Below are 21,353 nucleotides of genomic sequence, written 5' to 3'. Positions count from 1 at the left end.
GACCTAAGAAGATCTTGAGTTTACATCTCAGGCTAATCCTTGGCACAGAGAGTGTCCACAACAATAAAAAAAAAACAAAAACAAAAAACATTAACAACAAAAAAGCAAACCCTGGAGAAGGGGGAGAATCTGATTTCCAGATTACTCTATTATTAGATTCAAATGTCCAGTATTCAACAAAAAAATCACAAGGCATACAAAGAAACAGAAAATATAGCCCATTCAAAGGAAAAAATTAAATCAACAGAAAGGTTCCATCTTAAAGATATTCAAAAAACTAAAGGAAGATGTGGAAAAAGTCAAGAAAATAATATATGAACAAAATGGAAATATCAATAAAGAGATAGAAAAACTAAAAGAACCAAAAAGAAATTCTATAGCTGAAAAAGCACAATAACTGAAATTAAAAATTTGCTAGAGGGATTGAAAGGTAGAAGAAAGAATCAGTTAATTTGAAAATAGGACAATGAAAATTAGCAAGTCTGAGGAACAGAAAGAAAAATCATTGAAGCAAAGTGAATAATGGTTTGTAACTGTACTTGTGTTTTCTATATGATTTAAGAGACTAATACATTTAAAGAAAAAAATGATTAATGTAAAAGCTAGTATTACTTACTGTTAACTTGGGTTTGTAACTCCAAGTCTCATTTTCTACATAATTTAGGAGACTGATGCATTTAAAAGAATTACTAATTTATGTTTGGAGGCACACAATGTATAAGGATGTAATTTTGTGACATCAACAGCTGAAACAACAGTAGTTGGAGACTTCAATACCCCACTCACAATTATGGACAGAACACCGGAGAGAAGATAGGTAAGGACATCAAGTACTTAAACAGTGCAGTAAACCAACTGAATCTAATAGACATACACAGAACATTCCACCCAACAACAGTACATACACTTCTCAAGGGCATATGGAACAATTTCCAGGACAGACTATATGTTATGCCACAAATTAAGTTTCAATAGACTTAAAAAGATAAATATCACACAAAGTATCTCCTCTGATCACAAGGAGATGAAGTTAAAAATTAATAACAAAGAAAACTGGAAATTCACAAAATTGTGGAAACTAAACAACACTTACTTAAACTAGCAACCTACCAAAGAAGAAATCACAAGGGAAATTGTAAAATACCTACAGACAAATGAAAATGAAAATACAGTATACTAAAACTTACGGGATGAAGTGAAAGTGGTGATAAGGAGGAGATTTATTACTCTAAATATTTACATTAAAAATAAGGAAGAGGGCTTCCCTGGTGGCGCAGTGGTTGAGAGTCCATCTGCTGATGCAGGGGACACGGGTTCATGCCCCAGTACAGGAGGATCCCACATGCCGCGGAGCGGCTGGGCCCGTGAGCCATGGCCACTGAGCCTGTGTGTCCGGAGCCTGTGCTCCGCAACGGGAGAGGCCACAACAGTGAGAGGCCCGCGTACCGCAAAAAAAAAAAAAAAAAAAAAAAGGAAGGAATGAGTGAAGGGAGCCAAAAAGTCCAAACTTCCAACTATAAAATAAGTAAGTCGGGCTTCCCTGGTGGCGCAGTGGTTGAGAGTCCGCCTGCCGGTGCAGGGAACACGGGTTCGTGCCCCGGTCCGGGAGGATCCCGCATGCCGCGGAGCGGTTGGGCCCGTGAGCCATGGCCGCTGAGCCTGCGCGTCCGGAGCCTGTGCTCCGCAACGGGAGAGGCCACAACAGTGAGAGGCCCGCGTACCGCAAAAAAAAAAAAAAAAAAAAAAAAAAAAGTAAGTCATGGAGATGTACAGGAATACCTAGGAGATACTGCAAGTTTGTTTCTAGGCCAACACAATAAAGCAAATATTGCAATAAAGCAAGTCACATGAATTTTTTGGTTTCCCAGTGTATATAAAAGTTACATTTACACTAGACTGTAGTCTATTAAGGGTATAATAGTATTATGCCTTTAAAACAATGTATATACCTTAATTTAAAAATACTTTATCACTGAAAAATGCTAACCATCATCTGAAAATGGATGGTTGCTACAAACTTTCAATTCGTTTAAAAAAAAAGCAGTATCTGCAAAGTGCAATAAAGCTAAGCACAATAAAATTACATATACCTGTAATGTACAGCATGGTTACTATAGTTAATAATACTGTATTACATATGTGAAAGTTGCTCAGAGAGTAGATCTTAAAGTTCTCATGACAAGAAAAAAAATCTGTAACTATTTATGGTGATGGATGTTAACTAGACTTATTGTGGTAATCATTTTGCAATGTCTACAAATATAAAATCATTATGTTGTATACCTAAAACTAATATAATGTTACATGTCAATTATACCTCAATTAAAATTGTTAAAACAAAAATCAAGAAATTTCTCAAATCAACAATTTAACTTTAAAACTTAAGGAACTAGAAAAAGAAGAACAAAGTAAACCAAAAGCTAGCAAGGGAAAAGGAGATAATAAAGATTAGAGCAGAGATAAATGGAACAGAGAGTCGAAAAATAAGAAAGAAAATCAATAAAATCAAAAGTTGATTCTTTGAAAAGATCAATAAACCTTTACCTAGATGAACTGAGAAAAAAAGAAAGATGACTCAAATTACTAAAATCAGAAGTGAAAGTGAGAACATTACTGCTACTTCTACAGAAGTAGAAAGGATTATAAGAGAGTATTATAAACAACTGTACACCAGCAAATTGGATGAGCTAAATAAAATGGAAAAATTCCTAGAAAAAAAAAACCTACAAGACTAAGTAAATTGTGAAGAAATAGAAAATCTGAATAGACCTAAAACTAGTAAGGAGATTGAATTAGTAATAAAAAATCTCTCAACAAAGAAAAGCCCTGGACCTGATGGCTTCACTGGTGAATTCAACAAAACATTTAAAGAAGAGCTAATACTGATCCTTCTCAAACTTTTCCAAAAAATTGAAAAGGAGGAACATTTCCCAACTCATTCCATGAAGCCAGTGTTATCCTGATACCAAAGCCAAACAAAAACACTATCAAAAAAGAAAAAAGAAAACTGTAGACCAATATCCCTGATGAGTATGATGCAAAAATCCTCAACAAAATACTAGCACACAGAATTCAGCAGCCCATTAAAAGGATTATTCACCATGACTAAGTAGGGTTTATTCCTGTAATGCAAGGAACATTGAATGCAAACAACATATAAAAACTGATCAATGTAGTATACCACATTAACAGAATGAAAGAAAAAAACCCACAACATCATCTTAACTGATACAAAAGAGCATTTGACAAAATTCAACATACTTTCATGATAAAACACTTAACAGACTAGAAATAGAAAAAAACTATGGGGGGAGGGGTGAGTGGGATGAATTGGGAGATTGGGATTGAGATATATACACTATTGATACTATGTATAAAATAGGTAACTAATGAGAACCTACTGTATAGCACAGGGAACTCTACTCAGTGCTCTATGGTGACCTAAATGAGAAGGAAATCCAAAAAAGAGGGGATATATGTATATGTATAGCTGATTCACTTTGCTGTACAGTGTAAACTAATACAATATTGTAAAGCAACTATACTCCAATAAAGATTATTAAAAAAAGAAGAAAACTACCTAAACATAATGAAAACCATATATGAGAAATCCACAGTGAACATTATACTCAAGGGTGAAAGACTTAAAGCTTTTCCTCTAAGATCAGGAACAAGGCAAGGAAGCCCACTCTCACCACTTCTATTCAATATAGTACTGGAAGTTCTAGCCAGAGCTATTAGGCAAGAGAAAGAAGTTAAAAGCATCAGAATTGAAAAGGAAGTAGTAAAATCATCTCTGTTCACAGATGATGTGATCTTATATGTAAGAATCCCTAAAGCTTCTACAAAAAAAAAAACCTATTAGAACTAATAATGGAATTCAGCAAAGTAGCAGGATATAAAATCATCACTCAAAAATCAGTTGCATTTCTGTACACTAACATGAATAATTAGAAGACAAAATTAGGAAAACAATTCCATTTATAATAGCATCAAAAAACTACTTAAGAAATAACCAAATTAGTTAAGGGTAACCCACAGAATGGGAGAAAATATTTGCAAATCATTTATCTGACAAGGGATTAATATGCAGAATAAATAGAAAACTCCTAAAACTCAACAATAAAAACAAGCAATCTGATTAACAAACAGGTAAAGGACTTCAAAAGACATTTCTCCAAAGATTAAAAAATGGCCAATAAGGACATAAAAAGATGCTCAACATCACTAATAATTAGGGAAATGCAATCAAAACTATAATGAAAAACCACTTCACATCCATTAGGATGATTACTATCAAAAGACCAGAAAATAACAAGGGTTGGCAATGATGTGGAGAAACTGGAACTCTTTTGCACTGGGGGTCAGAATGTAAAATGGTACAGTGCTGTGTAAACAGTATTGAAGTTCCTCAAAAAATTAAAAATAGAATTATCATATGATCCAGCGATCCCACTTCTGAGTATATACCCAAAAGAAATAAAAGCAGGTCTCAAAGATATATCTGTATAGCCATGTTCATAGCAACACTATTCACAATAGCTATAACATGGAAGCAACACAATTGTCCACTGATGTATGAATGGACAAGCAAAATGTCATATATACCATACAACTGAATATTATTCAGCCTTAATGATGAAGAAAACTCTGACATATGCTATTACATGGATGACCCTTGAGAACATTATGCTAAGTGAAATAATCTAGTCTCAAAAGGGCAAACACTGTATGATTCCACTTATATGAGGTACCAACGTAGTCAAAATCATAGAGACAGAAAGTAGAATGGCAGCTGTGAGAGGCTGTGGGGAAGAGGGGAGTGGGGAGTGGGGATTTATTTTTTAAAGGGTATAGAGTTTCAAGATGAAAAGAGTTATGGAGATGGATGTTGGAGGTGCTTGCAGAATACTTGCATATATTTAATACCACTGAACTATACACTTAAAAATGGTTAAGATGGGGCCTCCCTGGTGGCGCAGTGGTTGAGAGTCCGCCTGCCGATGCAGGGGATACAGGTTCGTGCCCCGGTCTGGGAGGATCCCATATGCCGCGGAGCGGCTGGGCCCATGAGCCATGGCCGCTGGGCCTGCGCATCCGGAGCCTGTGCTCCGCAACGGGAGAGGCCACAACAGTGAGAGGCCCACATAACGCAAAAAAAAAAAAAAAGGAAAAAAAAAAAAATGGTTAAGATGGTAAATTTTGTTATGTTTATTTTTATTACAGTAAAAATTTTTTTAAAATCCATCACCCCTAATAGGTCTGTGACCTTAGGATTAGTTCATTAATATGGCAGATTTTAAAATAAATCTAATCCCTGGCTCACAGGTAGTGCTTATACCAATAAAAGTGAATTCCTCACCTGCCTTTGTCAAGTAAATCTTTCCACTTCGGGAAACAAAAGTAATATCTGAAGTATAAAAACTATGATAAGTATTCTTTATGATATCATCATGAAAGTCAGCTATTAATTCAAAGGTGTTGCCACCATCAATTGAAAGCCATACCTAAGGGAATAAAAAGATAATACCTCACTAAAGAGCTGCCATGTAACAGTCATCAGTTACCTAATCTTCCTAAGAAAAGTCATGCACCATGACCATACTCCCTCATCCATCACACACACACAGACGTACAGACTGACTCCTTACCTACTTGTTCAACCATCTATTTCCTTCCTAGAGTTTGTGCAAAAGTGTACATGGCAGTCTTCAGTTTTAAACAGTATGCATTGTGAATGTACCAAAGAACAAAGTTATTCCATCATCTCCCAACTGGTCCTCCTTGTTCATAAAAGGATGAAGTGTTGGATGTATTTGGATATGGAGGAGAGTGCTTATCCATATTAAAATGAGACTTCTGTGCTGAATTCCTTTATTAGTTCTAATCAGGTTTTTTTGTTTTTGTTTCATTTGTTTTGTAGAATCTTCAGAGTTTTCTACATACAAGATCATAGCATCTGTGCATAGAGATAATCTTACTTCTTCCTTTTATATACAGATACTTTTAAATTTCTTTTTCTTGTCTAATAGCTCTGGTTAGAACTTCCAGTACTATATTGAAGACAAGTGGTGAGAGTGGGCTTCCTTGCCTTGTTCCTGATCTTAGAGGAAAAGCTTTAAGTCTTTCACCATTGAGCATAATGCTCACTGTGGGTTTCTCATATATGGTTTTCATTATGTTTAGGTAGTTTTCTTCTATTTCTAGTCTGTTAAGTATTTTTATCTTGAAAGTATGTTGAATTTTGTCAAATGTTCTTTTGTATCAATTGAGATGATGCTGTGATTTTTTTTCTTTCATTCTGTTAATGTGGTGTATTACATTGATCAGTTTCATATGTTGAACCATGTCTGTGTTCTAGGAACAAATCACAATGGTCATGGTATGTATAATCCTTTTAATGTGCTGTTGAATTCAGTTTCCTAGTATTTTGTTGAGAATTTTTGCATCAGTGTTTTCTAGGGATTTGGTCTCTAGTTTTCCTTTCTTGTAGTATCCTTGTCTGGCTTTGGTATTAGGATAATGGTGGCATCATAGAATGACCTTGGAAGTGTTCCTTCCTCTTCATTTTTTTTGGTATGAGTTTGAGGAGGATTAGTGTTAATTCTTCTTTAAATATAATATTTGGAACAACTCACCAACGAAGCCATCCCTTCTTGGGCTTTTCTTTGTTGGGAGGTTTGATTACTGATTCAATCTCCTAACTAGTTATTGGTCTGTTCAGATTTCCTATGCCTTCACAATTTAAGAATTAGTAGGTTGTATGTTTCTAGGAATTTACCCATTTCTTCTAGCTTATCCAGTTTGTTAGCATACAACTGTTCATAATATTCTCATATCCTCCTTATTTCTGTGGCATTAATTGTAATGTCCCCTCTTTCAATTTTAGTTGTCTTCTTTTTCTTAGTTAATCTAGCTAAGGCTTGTCAATAAAGCAGCTCTTAATTTCATTGCTTTTTTTCCTATTGTTTTTCTATTCTCGATTACATTTATCTCTTTTCTAGTCTTTATTATTTCCTTCCATCTGCTAGCTTTGATTTGGTGGATCTTCTTTTTCTAGTTCCTTAAGTCGTAAAATTAGGTGGTTAATTTGAGATTTTTCTTTTTAATATGTGTTTATAGCTATAAACTTCCCTTTAGTACTGCTATTTCTGCATCCCATACGTTTTTTTCACAGATTATTTTTTATTTTTATATTGAAGTATAGTTGATTTACAATATCATGTTAGTTTCAGGTGTACAGCACAATGATTCAGTTGTATATATATATATATATATATATATATATATATATATATATATATATATGTGTATATATATATATTCTTCAGATTCTCTTTCCTTATAGGTTATTACAAAACCCTGGGTATAGTTCCATGTGCTAGACAGTAAGTCCTTGTTTATCTGTTTTATATATAGTAGTGTATATGTGTTAATTCCAACATCTTAATTTATCCCTCTCCCCACCCCCTTTTCCCCTTTGGTAACCATAAGTTTGTTTTCTATGTCTGTGAGTCTCTTTCTGTTTTTGAAATAAGTTCACTTGTATCCTTTTTTTTTTTCAGATTCCACATGTAATCAATATTATATATTTATCTTTCTCTGTCTAGCTTACTTCACCTAGTATGATAACCTCTAGGTCCGTCCATGTTACTGTAAATGGCATTATTTCATTATTTTTTATGGCTGAGTAGTATTCTATTGTGTATATATACACCACATCTTCTTTATTCACTCACTTATCTGTTGATGGAAATTTAGGTTGCTTCCACATCTTAGCTATTGTAAATAGTGCTGCAATATGTCTTGTTTTCATTTTAACTTTCTCAAGGTATTTTCTGATTTCCCTTATGACTACCTCTTTGACTCACTGGTTGTTTAAGAATGTGTTAATTTCCACATACTTGTGGATTTTCCAGTTTTCCTTCTATTGACTTCTAGTTTCATTCCACTGTGATTGGAAAATATACTTTGTATAATTTCAATCTTTTTAAGTGTGTTGAGACTTGTTTTGTGGCCTCACATATGATCTATCCTAGAGAACGTTCTGTGTGTATTTGAGAAGAATTTATTCTGCAGTTGCTGGGTGCAGTACTCTGATTACATCGGTTAGGTGCAATTGGTCTACAGTGTTGTTCATGTCTTCTGTTTCCTTATTTATCTTCTGTCTGGTTGTTCTATCCATTATTGAAAGTGGAGTATGAAGTCTCTTATGATTATGTTGCTATCTATTTCTCCCTTCATTCTTTCAAAGTTTGCTTCATATTTATATTTCAAAGTTTGCTCTGATGTTTCATGCATAAATATTTATAATGGTTATATCTTCTTGGTGAATTGACCTTTTATTCTTATATAATGTCTTTGTCTCTTGCAATGATTTCTGACTTGAAGTCTATTTTGTATGATTATAAAATAGTATAGCCATCTTTTGGATGCCATTTGCATGAAATATTTTTTCAATCTTTTTGTTTTCAGCCTATGTCCTCAGATCTAAAGTGAGTCTCTTGTAAACAGAATATAATTGCATCCTGTTTGGTTTTTTTTTTTAATCCATTCAGCTAATTTATGTCTTTTGATTGGGGTACTTAGTGTATTTAAATGTAAATAATTACTGACAGGGAAGGATTTACCATTACCATTTTGTTTATTGTTTCGTATGTCTTGTAGCTTTTTGTCCCTCCTTTCCTCTCTTACTGTCTTCCTTTGTGGTTTTTTTTTTTTGTAGTGACATGCTTTGATTTCCTTCTTGTGTTCTTGTGTATATATTGCACATATATATTTTTCTTTGTAGTTACCACTGCAATTACATAAAGTATTACATTCTATTTTTAGTCTGATAACAACTTAACTTCAACTGCATACAAAATCACCTCCTATACAGCTCCACCCCCACACTTTATGTTATTGATGTCATAAATTACATGCTTTTATATTATATACTTGTTAACATATTTATAGTTTTTAAAATATTTTTCTCATGTAAATCCTATACAAGAATTAAAAGTGAACTTACGCACCAAAATAACATTAATACAAGTTACTGTATTTGTCCATGTTTTTATATTATTGCAAAGCTTTTTATTTTCATGTGACTTCATGTTTCTATCTAGCATCCTTTAGTTTTGTCTTGCAGGACTCTTTTCAGCATTTTTTTGGCAGAGCAAATATAGTTGTAATGAACTCCTTCAGTATGCGGGCCTCTCACTGTTGTGGCCTCTCCCGTTGCGGAGCACAGGCTCCGGATGCGCAGGCTCAGTGGCCATGGCTCACGGGACCAGCCGCTCCGTGGCATGTGGGATCCTCCCAGACTGGGGCACGAACCCGTGTCCCCTGCTTCGGCAGGCGGACTCTCAACCACTGCACCACCAGGGAAGCCCTACAGTATTCTTGATTGACAGGTTTTTTTTTTTCCCCCTTTCAGCACTTTGAATATATCATCCCACTCCCTTCTGGCTTGCACTGCTTCTGCTGAGAAATCCACTGATAATTTTATGAAAGTTCCCTTGTATGTGACAAAGTCACTTTTCTCTTGCTGCTTACAAGATTCTGTCTTTGACTTTTTTTTTTTTTTTTTTGCGGTATGCGGGCCTCTCACTGTTGTGGCCTCCCCCGTTGCGGAGCACAGGCTCCGGACGCGCAGGCTCCGGACGCGCAGGCTCAGCGGCCATGGCTCACGGGCCCAGCCGCTCCGCGGCATATGGGATCCTCCCAGACCGGGGCACGAACCCGTATCCCCTGCATCGGCAGGTGGACTCTCAACCACTTGCGCCACCAGGGAGGCCCTGTCTTTGACTTTTGACAGTTTGATTATAATGTGTCTCAGTGTTGGTCTCTTTGGACTTATTCTGATTGGAATTTCTTTAACGTGTATGTCCATTTTCCCCCTCAAATTTGAGAAGTGTTTGACCATTATTTCTTTAAATAAGTTCTGTGTCCCTTTCTCTCTCTCTCTTCACCTTCTGGGACTCCCATAATTGCATATGTAGGCCCATTTGAGAGTATCTGTAAATTCCTGAGGTTCTCTTCACTTTTCTTCATTCTTTTTTCTTTTTGCTCCTCTGACTTGATGATTTCAAATAATCTCTCTTCAATTTGCTGATTCTTTCTTCTGCTTGATCTAGTCTGCTGTTAAACTTGTCTAGTGAGTTTTTCAGTTATTGTATTTTTCAGTTCCGGAATTTCTGTTTGACCTTTTAAAATGATTTCTATCTCTTTTTGATATTCTCATTTTGTCCATGCATTATTTTCCTGATTTCTCTTAGTTATCTGTGTTCTTGTGTGACTCATTGAGCACCTTTATGACAGTAGTTTTCAATTCTTTGTCAGGCATCTCATAGATCTGCATTTCTTTACGGTCATTTTCTGGAGTTTTATTTTGTTCCTTTGATTGGATCATGTATGCCTGTTTCTTTGTATGCCTTCTGATGTTGCTGTTGTTGTTTTGAGACTTGGGCACCAGATAAAGCAACCACATTTCCAGTTTTTATGGACTGGTTTTATGCAGATCTTTACCAATCTGCCCAGTTAGAGATGCTAGGACCTCTGAAATCCTTTCTGAGGATGTGTCTTCTCTGGCTTGTTCTGTGCTTTTAGCTGTCTCAAATTCCCTAAACTGCTTATCCCTGCTTCTTCTCAGAAGCCCATAAGCTCTTGCTGCCGCTGGCATCTGCCTGCAGAACTGCAATTTTAATGTGCTGTACTGATCATATCTGTTTTCAGCAGTTTCCAAACAAGGCTGCCAGTTCCATCAGTGCTTTGAGTCAAGTGAGACAGATTCCAGTCTGTCAGGCAGCCCCTGGTCTGGCCAGAACATTGGAGGCACTGTTAGCTCTTTTGTTTCTGTCCTGAGGGAGGATCCTTGGTGTGGGAAGTTTCCTTCAAGTTGTGCTGCCCTAAGTCAAATAGGAGGAGAGGCATGGATGTATGTGCAAAATGTTGCAAGTTTTTCTATCCCTTTTGCTGGAATCCCTTCTTGGTTTTAGCTTGGTTTGGGTGCTGTAGCTTCTCAACAGGCCTGTAGAGTTCTTGCAAAGGTATGCTGGTTTGTATATTGCTATCTTTGTGGTTCTGGGGGAAAGTGAGGGTCTGAAACTTCCTAGCCTGCCATCTTGTCAATATTACTCCCCCTTTTCAGCAGTTCCCAAACAATGCTGCATGTTGTATCAGTGTTCTGAGTTAGGCAAGACAGAAACCAGTCCCTTGAGCAGCCCCCAGACAAGCCAGAATGTTGGACACAAGGCCCGCTCTTCTGTCTCTATTCCAAGGGAGGATCCCTGGTGTGGGAGGTTTCTTCCTGGTTGTGCCATGCTAGATTGAATGGGGGCAGGACAGATGGGCAAACACTGCAAATTTTCCCACCCCTTTGTTAGAATCCTTTTTTGGTTTTATGTTGGTCTGGGTTCTGTAGCTTCTCAACTGGTCTCTAAAGTTCTTGTAAAGGTACTCTGATCTGTATATTGTTGCTAACTCAGTGTCTCTGTGGAAAAGCAATGGCCTGAAGCTTCTTAGTCTGCCATCTTGCTGATCCAGAGTTCTTCTTTTTAATGAAGGTGAAGTTCTCTTTTTCTTTTATGGTTATTGTTTTTTTTAGTCTTGTTTTAAAATGCTTTCCCACACTGAGTTCAGAAAGATATTCATTTTTTTCCCTCTAAAAGTTTTGATATTTAAATTAGTAATCTGTCAGGACTTGAGCTTGATGTACGTTGCAATGTGGGGATATATTTCAACAGTTTCCATATGTATAACCAAACTTCCCATCCCATTTTGAGCAGTCTCTTATTTCCCCCTGTGATGTCACTTTGGGCTCTATCAATATTCTAGATTTGCATGGGTCTACTTGTTGGCTATTTTATCCCATTGGTCAATTTGTCTATTCCTGGCCCAAAACTGCATTACCAAAATTATTACAACTTTTAAAATAGTGTTAATATCTGGTAATACAAGTCCTTCCTTCTTATTCTTCTTCAGAAGTGTCTTGGTTACTCTTGGTCTTTTGTTTTTCCATGTATAATTATTTTTTTTCTTTTTGCTTTACTTAAAAAAATTTTTAATTGAGGTATAATTGACATATACCATATATATTTTAGAGTCAACTTAAACTCCACAACAAATCTTGGGATTTTGATTAGAGTTGTATTAGATCTAAAGATTAATTTAAGGAAGAATTGGTATTATAAGTCAAGTTTTCTTGTCCACAAGCATGTTTATGTTCATTTCTTTATAAAGTTTTAAATGTCCTTCCGTGAAGTTTATAATTTTCTACATATAGGTCTTAGAAATCTTTCCTTAGATTTGTTCTTAGGTACTTTATAGTTTTTGTTTGTGGATTTCTGTTTTGTTTTGCTTTGTTTCTGCTATTGTAAATAGTGTCTTAAAAATTGTGTTTTCAAATTTATTGTTGATCGTGTGCAGAAATGAAATTGACTTTACCTCTTGCCTAGTTTAACTTTAACTCCCATCTTGTTTTAGTAATTTGTATGTATCGTTTAGATTTTCTATATAGACAATCAGATCTTCTGCAAGTAAATAGATTTTGTTTGCTACTTTTTAAAATTCATGCCTTTGATTTCTTAATTTTTTTTGTTTGTCTTATTGCATTCCCCTCTGTATACTTTTTCACTTCTTAATAGTTTCTTGGTAAAACTCCAAGAAACTGTTGTACTGTGGTTAATACAACCCCCTGCCTTTTCCACCGTTGAATGTGGAAAAGAACATTTGATAATGCTGAACTGGTCACATATTGAATTCATGAGCACAAAGCTCAAGCAATCATACTGGATTACCTCAGTCAATTCATTCTCCCATCTTCCTAGGCAGCTATTTCACTCTGTTCTCTCTTTCCTCAACCCTTCAACATTCCTCCTCCATCCTCACTAGTAAAAAATAACTTTGATTTTTGTTGAGAAAATAGAAGATAAGTTCCCATACCTTCCATTACCATAGCTACCGACCTACCTACCAACTTCTGAACCCGAAAACCCTTCCTTCCTCCCGTTACTATAGAACAACTGTCTGTGCTCCTAAGGCCAGTCTCTCCACTAGTTCATAGACCTCATCTCCTCTCACCTCTTTAGAAATGTCACTCCAGCAATTTCTTTTCTCTCTTTCCTGCATCGTCAGCTTTTCCTCTCTACCAAATAAGTCCCATAAGCACACAACGTAATTCCTCTTCCTATCTTTAAAAAAACTCTTCTTTTGGGCTTCCCTGGTGGCGCAGTGGTTGAGAATCTGCCTGCTAATGCAGGGGACACGGGTTCGAGCCCTGGTCTGGGAAGATCCCACATGCCGCGGAGCGGCTGGGCCCATGAGCCATGGCCGCTGAGCCTGCGTGTCTGGAGCCTGTGCTCCGCAACAAGAGAGGCCGCGACAGTGAGAGGCCCACACACCATGATGAAGAGTGGCCCCCGCTTGCCACAACTAGAGAAAGCCCTTGCACAGAAACGAAGACCCAACACAGCCAAAAAAAAAAAAAAAAAAAAAAAAAACATTAAAAGAAGGCTCAACATTAAAAACAAAAACAAAAAACTCTTCTTTTGACCTTTCTTTCTTCAAACACTGCCACAATTCCCTGCTCCACTTTTCAGCAAAACTTTGCAAAAGATTTGTTTGTATTCACTGTCACTAATTCCTCTCCTCTCATTCTCTCTTCATCAGGCTTTCCACCTCCCTGACCATCAGAGCAACTCTGTTCTTTACTTGATGTATAACCACTCAGCATAGAGCAAGTGAATGATTTACATCTATACTAGAGTGTGAAGTTTCATACACACCTGATTACCATAAGCATACAGAAAATGGCTTCGTGGGTGGAATGTCATTCCAACAGGAGAAGAGAATGATGAAGGAAATAAGAAAAGTGGAAATTTTTGTATTAATCTTGGTTTGTTGTTTTTTAGGATCCTCACAGAGACAGTGGTATTTTTCTAGAAATAGATAAACAAAGCAGGAGCAAACCATAAGAATTTTTCCACCAATAGTACTAGTCTATGTTACAATTTTTAGAGTTTCCTGTTACTTGGATTTGGATTAAGATAGGGACAAAACCATTAACACAGCATAGAATTGGAAGGATTAGCAACTATTGGTATCTCTTTACTCTGCCTCTCTCCACCATATATGTCCATTTTATAGATGTTGAACATGAAGTAAAGAAGATTAAATAATTTGCCCATTTATTATTTAATAATAATAATTTAATTAATAATAATTTAATTATTATTATTAAATAATAAATGTCATGGGGGGATTTATTGTAGAATCATTACTGGACTCAACAGACTTCAAGGCTCATGCTCATAACTATAATGTCAAACTACTTTTTAAAAGTGTGGATGCCTAGGCCACACTCCAATTCTGTCAGATCATGATTTTGAAGGGGATCAGGATATGCACCCCCAAGGCATGCCACTTTGGTATAAAGATTATTTTAAGCTGAAGATATTTGAGATTCAAGAGATACAGACAAAATCCTTCCCTTATCTGACTAAAAGCAGCAACTTCTGGGATAAAAGGCTGCCATTAATTCCTCTTCACAGCAGATCTACTCCCAGAAGGCAGAATGTGAACCTACCCTAAATCCCTTCTCCGGGGGAGTTTTATGGCCCTGAAGGAGATGGAAAGACCACGCATACCTGTACAAACAAACATCACAAACTTCCTTATCTCCTGTTTGTTCTCCTGTAACCATATCTTTTCATTTGTTTTCCCTTAAGTACCTTTCTCACTCAACCCCTTAAACTATTAAGATGGCATATAACCTCCAAATTTTAATTACCTTTTGAATTATTCATCACTGACTTTCACTCGCATGTAGGTACACTGCATGCATAAATAAATTGTTTTCTTTTCTCCTGTTAATCTGTCTTTTGTCAGTTTAATTTGCAGGGCCCCAAAAACTGAACATGAGGGTAGAGGAAAATTTTTTTTTCCTCCCCTAAAATCATGAGGGTAGGGCTAGTTCCATTTTTTGTTCATTTAAACTAACCATTTTACAGACACTTAAATTTATATAGACCAAACTCAGCTTACATTCTCCTGAAGAATAAGCAAAGAAGCATTACTACACAAAAGGCTCTGTATTTTCCATTTTCATCAAACTGAATGACAATAAGAGACAAGACATCTATAAAGTATCAAACTATATTGTTAGCTATAAATAATTTCACTGTAGCCAATTTTATCACCTTCTATTGTCAAAGATAAAAAGAACTTGGAAATAAGTTTTGCAAAGGTAAATTTTCACTACTGTGGTGTCAAGAGCAATCACCTCTGGGCTATAAGGCCTACCTGGTTATGGAAGAGGTAGACTCCAGAACTTTGCTCTTGGTCAACAAGAAATGTTACCACAGTTGAAAGAATAGTTTTCATTCCTTTTGAAATGGGGGGTAAGCAAGGTAACCATTCAAGAAATGGTTCTTTACTATAAAAACAAGAGCTTGCCTACAAAAAGAGAAAGGAAAAGTTAATGCCATTCTTGAACTATAAAAGTCCTAATTAGTTCTTGCAGGCAAGTAAACTAATGAACAACACTAATTGTGTTGTCATGACTGGCCATAAATAATAGTGATATATCTTTCATGCCTGTGCTTCTCTTCTGGGGGATATGAATCCAGAAAACACTGCAAAGCATCCCTTTCTGGCATGAATTGTTTTTCTAGAACCACTGTGAGGGTCTAGATTTAACATAATTAGGTAATTACCATTAAATCTAAGTACAGGCGTCACTGGGAGCAAAGAGTGATTGTTAAGCTTTTGAGTCTATAGAATTGCCATTTTTTAGATTAATAACAACCTATGAAATCATGCACAATAAAATTTCTTACTTTTTAAAATATTTAATACCATACCTCACTTAGGGTCCTGTTTCTCTCAAAGGTGATAGTAACATAATCAACTATAAAACATAAAGGTACAGAAATTATAAGTAGCATCTGTATTTTTAAATGTACCACTAATTAAATGATACAATTTAATTGTATCATTTACAATACAATTTTCTTGCACTTACAACAGGGCATGACTATTGTGTCAGACTTAAACTAATTTTTCTCCCAGTTTTAGGCCATTAACTCATACAAAACAAACCTATCTTTATATTTAATTATATTTTTATTTTATTTCATTTTATCTAATCTATATATGCTAGCTATGTTGAAAAAAGCTTATTAATAGTTCTTTAAAATTTACCTTCAAAATGTTCTCTGTTAGCAAAACATCTTTCATTATACCACAGTTTTCCTTTGATGTAGTCAACCTACATAAATAAACAAAAATGTCATTTAGGCAATATGTAGCCTTAAGATGTAAAAATAGAAAAACTTATAAGAAATTTTAAAAGTTCAATAGTTCAGGAATGTGAGGAAAATAAAAAAAGAAAAACTGTGTGCCAGCAAAATAAAAGTTCGTAGAATGAGGACAAGAAACAAGAATATGCTTTTTGAACAACACACAAAAAAGGAATAAAAAGAAATTTCGCATGATTGGCATATGTTAATGGAAGATGCTACTATCTATGAGCTGTCTTTCCAAGGCTCTCAGGAGCTGTTGATCTTTTTTTTTTTTTTTTTTTTGCTGTACGCGGGCCTCTCACTGCTGTGGCCTCTCCCGTTGCGGAGCACAGGCTCCGGACACACAGGCCCCGCGGCCATGGCTCGCGGGCCCAGCCGCTCCGCGGCATGTGGGATCCTCCGGGATCGGGGCACGAACCCGTGTCCCCTGCATCGGCAGGCGGACTCTCAACCACTGCACCACCAGGGAGGCCCTGTTGATCTTTCATTACAGTTAAAATGGGCCACATGCTTATCTTTTATTCTCTTCAACTGCAGCTAGGTTTAAGGAGACTTCCCAGAGGCCTGACAGCAGCAAGAAGCAACAAGAAAAAAAGCCACAAAAATACAGGTTTTGAAAAATTGGTCATACGGGAGAAGCTTCCAAGAAGGTGAGTTTATATATGTTGGATATGAATTATATGCAAGAATTTGAGACGGTGTCATTGAAAAAATGTTGTCATTGAATAGGTGTCATTGAAAAAATGTTGCCTGCCATATCAGTAAACAAAGGATGTTGCAGCCACTTGGATGGTGAGCCCTGAGGAACCTCAGGACGGAGACAAACGAGCTGCCCACTGCCAAGCTCTCAGTCACTGCAGCCACCCCCCACGGATGCACCCTGAGGAGAGTCAGGATGACAAAGCACAGGATATTGGCCCCAGATAGCTGAGGTGCACATCAAAGGAATGATTTCAGGGAGCCCAGACTCTTGCATCTTCCCGTACATAGAAAAAGGACTAAATTCCTTAACTTGAGATATCTGGTTTTCTTTGATTAACAGTAATCTTTTGATGTTCCGACTACCTGGTCTTTGTTGCAAAAACTCCTAAATATCCTCCGCCTCCCTTAGCTCTTAGGAGCAGTCTCTCAGAGCTATCTGAGAGTCTGTGTCCCAGGCTTATGTCCTCAGTTTAGTCCACTGAGTAAAACATAACTAAACTTCCAGGTTGTGTTTTTTTTTGTTTGTTTGTTTTTGCGGTACGCGGGCCTCTCACTGTTGTGGCCTCTCCCGTTGCGGAGCACAGGCTCCAGACGCGCAGGCTCAGCGGCCGTGGCTCACGGGCCCAGCCGCTCCACGGCATGTGGGATCTTCCCGGACCAGGGCACGAACCCGTGTCCCCTGCATCGGCAGGCGGACTCCCAACCACTGCACCACCAGGGAAGCCCTGTGTATTTTTTTTTTTTTAGTCAACATAGGAAGATTCTGACTCTCATATTATTGAGACAAAAGGAAGACCTTCTTACATTTTTAAAGACCAGTAATAAAATCTGCATAATCTGTGCATTAAAAGCCTTTAAAATGTCCTAGAATAGATTGTGGTGATGCTTGCACAACTCTGTGAATATACTAAAGGCCATTGAATTGTACACTTTAAGTGGGTGAATTTTATGCTATGTGAATTATATATTGATAAAACCTCTGAACAAACAAAAAAGCCTTTTAAAATGGAGTGGACAATAATTTATTTGAATTTCAACCTATGGTTTTATATCAAATGAGCCTTTTGAGTTCTCATATAAATCTTCAGTTTTTCAGGGTGCCATAATTATTATGATTATATCTGGACAATTAGTATAGAATCTTTATCGGGCCCTGATTCCTTTTTTACTCTTTAGATCCCTTCTTTTTTTTTTTTTTTTTCCTACCTGGAATAAAACTCGTAATACTCCAGTGAATATCCCTGGGGATAATTTAATCTGATCAGGCTGACTTCATTCCAAGGATGAGCTCATGCCCCAGGCCTGATTTAGAGTCACAAAGATGGGTCAGGAATGAACACACGATCCAAGTCAGGTTAATGAGTCGGCCCTGAGGCTTGCTGGAACCACCGGGGAAGAGATACTTTATTCCTGTGGGGAGTGCTAAACTGATGGCACATAAACCTGGTGGCTATTCTTACTGACAATTGGAGAAAACCCACTGAGAATGAAGCTAATGTAGAGGAAAGCAGACTTAAATGCTGAGAAGACAGGGTTGGACGGACATCTGTTAGGCACTAAATCCAGTCATGTCTGGAAGCTGGATTCGTTCACATGAGCCAACAACTTCCTCTCCTTTGCTAAAATCAGTTTTAGTTTGGTTTCTGTCATTTGCCTTCAGAAGTTTCTGACTATCTGTTTGGGGAGAAACTCCAGCTTTTTTTTTTTTTAAGTTGCTATTTTGATTCGTGAACCGGGCTGAGGTTTTTCTTATGTAATGTTATTTAATCACTTCACCTCTAAGAGGTAGATATTGTCATGCCCATTTTAAAATGAAGAAGTTGAGGCCCAGAGAGGTATATGACTGCTCAAAGTTCCATGCTGCATGGCTACTAAGCTCATCCAAGACTGGACTCCTGTCCATCTACATTTATTTACTCATGGATTCTGCAAATATTTATTGAGACAGCCTATCTACAAGGCAGCCTAATAATAGCATACAATAGTAAATAGGATAGTTCTTGACATGAAACCTAAAGTCTGGTGAGGTTAGTCAGAGGGCTCAACAGATAAAATAGGGTGACACACGACAGCAATTGGTATTGAGAGGTTTGAGACTGCATATTGCACTCAGTATACATTGAGTATAGATGTATAACAGATTTTGCCTCACGCCAAGTTCCCAATTTAGGGCCTTTGCACCTCTGTCTGGACATATTTTGTCGAAATCATTTCTTCAGATCATTTGAGTTTCTGCTTAAATTTCACCTCCTTGGTGAGGCCTGCTATAATCACCATGCTTAAATACAATATTATCTTCCCTTCACTCTCTATTGCTCTTCCCTGCTTTAATTTCAATAAACCCTTGTTACTCTCTACAATCATATTCTGCATATATTTGTGTACTTGTTCATGGTCTAGCTCCCTCAGGAGAATGGGAAGCTACAGGAGAGTCAGGACTTTATCTGTCTTGTTCACTATGGAATCTTCTTTGTTTAAATAAGCCTGGCTCAACAAACATCTGTTGAATAGATGAATAAGTGAATGAATAAATCACCACGTATTAACTCCTTCAAATTCCTGGCTGGACAGCAACATACACCCCATTCTTACTATCCTTCCTTCAATCATTTTAAAAGACGTCTTTTCCAAAGGTAAATTCCTATACTTTTAAGAATAAGTTCACTTTCCCCCTTTCTTTCCCCTGCCCCACGACCTCACTATCTTTGGGACACTTGTAGTTCCCCTCTCCCTCATCATTACCAGAAACCCCTGAGTTTTGCTGAAATATTTTAGCTCAGGAGGATTTATTTTAATATCCTTGTAAACGGTAAAAACCTCTATGAAGGGCAACTTGTGATTATCTTTTAATATTGCACAAGCATTTACTCCTTGATGTGTGAATCCAAGTTCCAGGAATGTATTGTACTGATATACCCAGACATGTACAAACTTGCTTGGTACAAATTATTAACGGCAGCATTGTTTGTAATGCAAAAGCAAAAGATTAGAAAACTACCCAAGTATCCATCAATAGGAGACAGGCTAAGTAAACTCTGGTTAAGTTCACACAATGGAATATTTGCAGCTATAAAAAAAAAAAGAAGGGCAGGCTTAGGTCTGGTAAAAAGCACAAACAAGGTTCCTGTCTCACTTACAGCTTACATTTCTAGGTCTGTCTCCCACTCCTTCACGGGAGTCTCTGGATAGTAAGCTCTCCTGATGCCTTATCCGTGACAATTTCTTTTCTTCACCCTCATTCTTGAATGATATAGTTTAGCTAGGTTTGGAATTCTCTCTTGACAGTTTTCCCCCTTGCTTTTTCTGATGTAAATCACTTTTGCCTACCTGGCCTTCCCAGTTCTCAGCTTCATGTTTCTTCCAATCAGTACAGCAAGAAGTCAGTTCCTTTTGTTTCCTGAGAAATAAGTGCCCCTTTGCTTTAGACAGTGTGAGTGAGTGTGCATGTGTATGCACAGGTGAGTGTGTGCCCACAGGCCTGTATGAGGACAGAATGGGGAGGAGACGTGGCAAAAGGCTAGAAATGCTCATCATTTTGTTGTGCTTTCCAAACTAAAGCATGCTTAGATGTTGATGGGAATGACTTAGTTGAATCTCAGAACTTGACCTCGTAACAGAGAGGGGAGATAACTGATGGAACAAAATCTATAATCAGAGCTGTAGAATCAGAGTTTACATGGTACTTGTATCAAATTAGAAAGAGTGTCCTGGGACTTCCCTGGTGGCGCAGTGTTTAAGAAACCGCCTGCCAAGGCAGGGGACACGGGTTCTGAGCCCTGGTCCAGGAAGATCCCACATGCTGCTGCGGAGCAACTAAGCCCGTGTGCCACAACTACTGAAGTCCACGTGCCTAGAGCCTGTGCTCCACAACAAGAGAAGCCACCGCGTGAGAAGCCCATGCTCACCGCAACAAAGAGTAGTCCCCACTCACTGCAACTAGAGAAAGCCCGCGCGCAGCAACGAAGACTCAGTGCAGCCAAAGATAAATAAATAAAATAAATAAATTTATAAAAAAGAAAAAGACAAGGTAGGCATAGACCTACACGGGGGTTGGGGAGTCAAGTGTTAGCCATATTTCGGCTCTCACTATCTTTTCAACTGGGTGTCCTTGTGCAGAATGCACTGAACAACCACAGCAATCCTGGACAGAACATATAAAGATGGGGTGGGGACCACCTCAGAGACAAAGAGGGGGCATTTCCTCCTTTGAAACAGAAGGGGATATCATTGCTTAATGGTTACTGGAAATACATGTTTTTAGTTCAAACTGTAAATAATATAGTATCAGCAATAATAATCTATATTATGAATTCCTGTCTTGCACCTCATCTCTTAGGTCACCAAAGAAACACATATCTTTTAACC

At 37.3% G+C, this 21,353-nt stretch overlaps 1 protein-coding gene across 1 annotated transcript in view; it reads right to left on the bottom strand.

Moving 5' to 3' along the window:
* Positions 1–21,353, bottom strand: part of CATSPERB (cation channel sperm associated auxiliary subunit beta) — a 131,542-nt gene that overhangs the window by 60,850 nt on the left and 49,339 nt on the right. Inside the window, exons 10-14 of the mRNA XM_060096021.1 lie at positions 16,186–16,252; positions 15,846–15,892; positions 15,286–15,438; positions 13,770–13,922; positions 5,363–5,507 (exon numbers count right to left, since the gene is read on the bottom strand). Coding sequence (XP_059952004.1) covers positions 5,363–5,507; positions 13,770–13,922; positions 15,286–15,438; positions 15,846–15,892; positions 16,186–16,252 — 565 coding nt within the window. The remainder of the gene's footprint in view (positions 1–5,362; positions 5,508–13,769; positions 13,923–15,285; positions 15,439–15,845; positions 15,893–16,185; positions 16,253–21,353) is intronic.

This window comes from Mesoplodon densirostris, chromosome 4, assembly GCF_025265405.1.
Source record: "Mesoplodon densirostris isolate mMesDen1 chromosome 4, mMesDen1 primary haplotype, whole genome shotgun sequence".
In the NCBI taxonomy this organism is placed as follows: Eukaryota; Metazoa; Chordata; class Mammalia; order Artiodactyla; family Ziphiidae; genus Mesoplodon; species Mesoplodon densirostris.
Note: the sequence above shows the minus strand (reverse complement) of the source record. Positions and strands in the feature narration are given on the sequence as shown.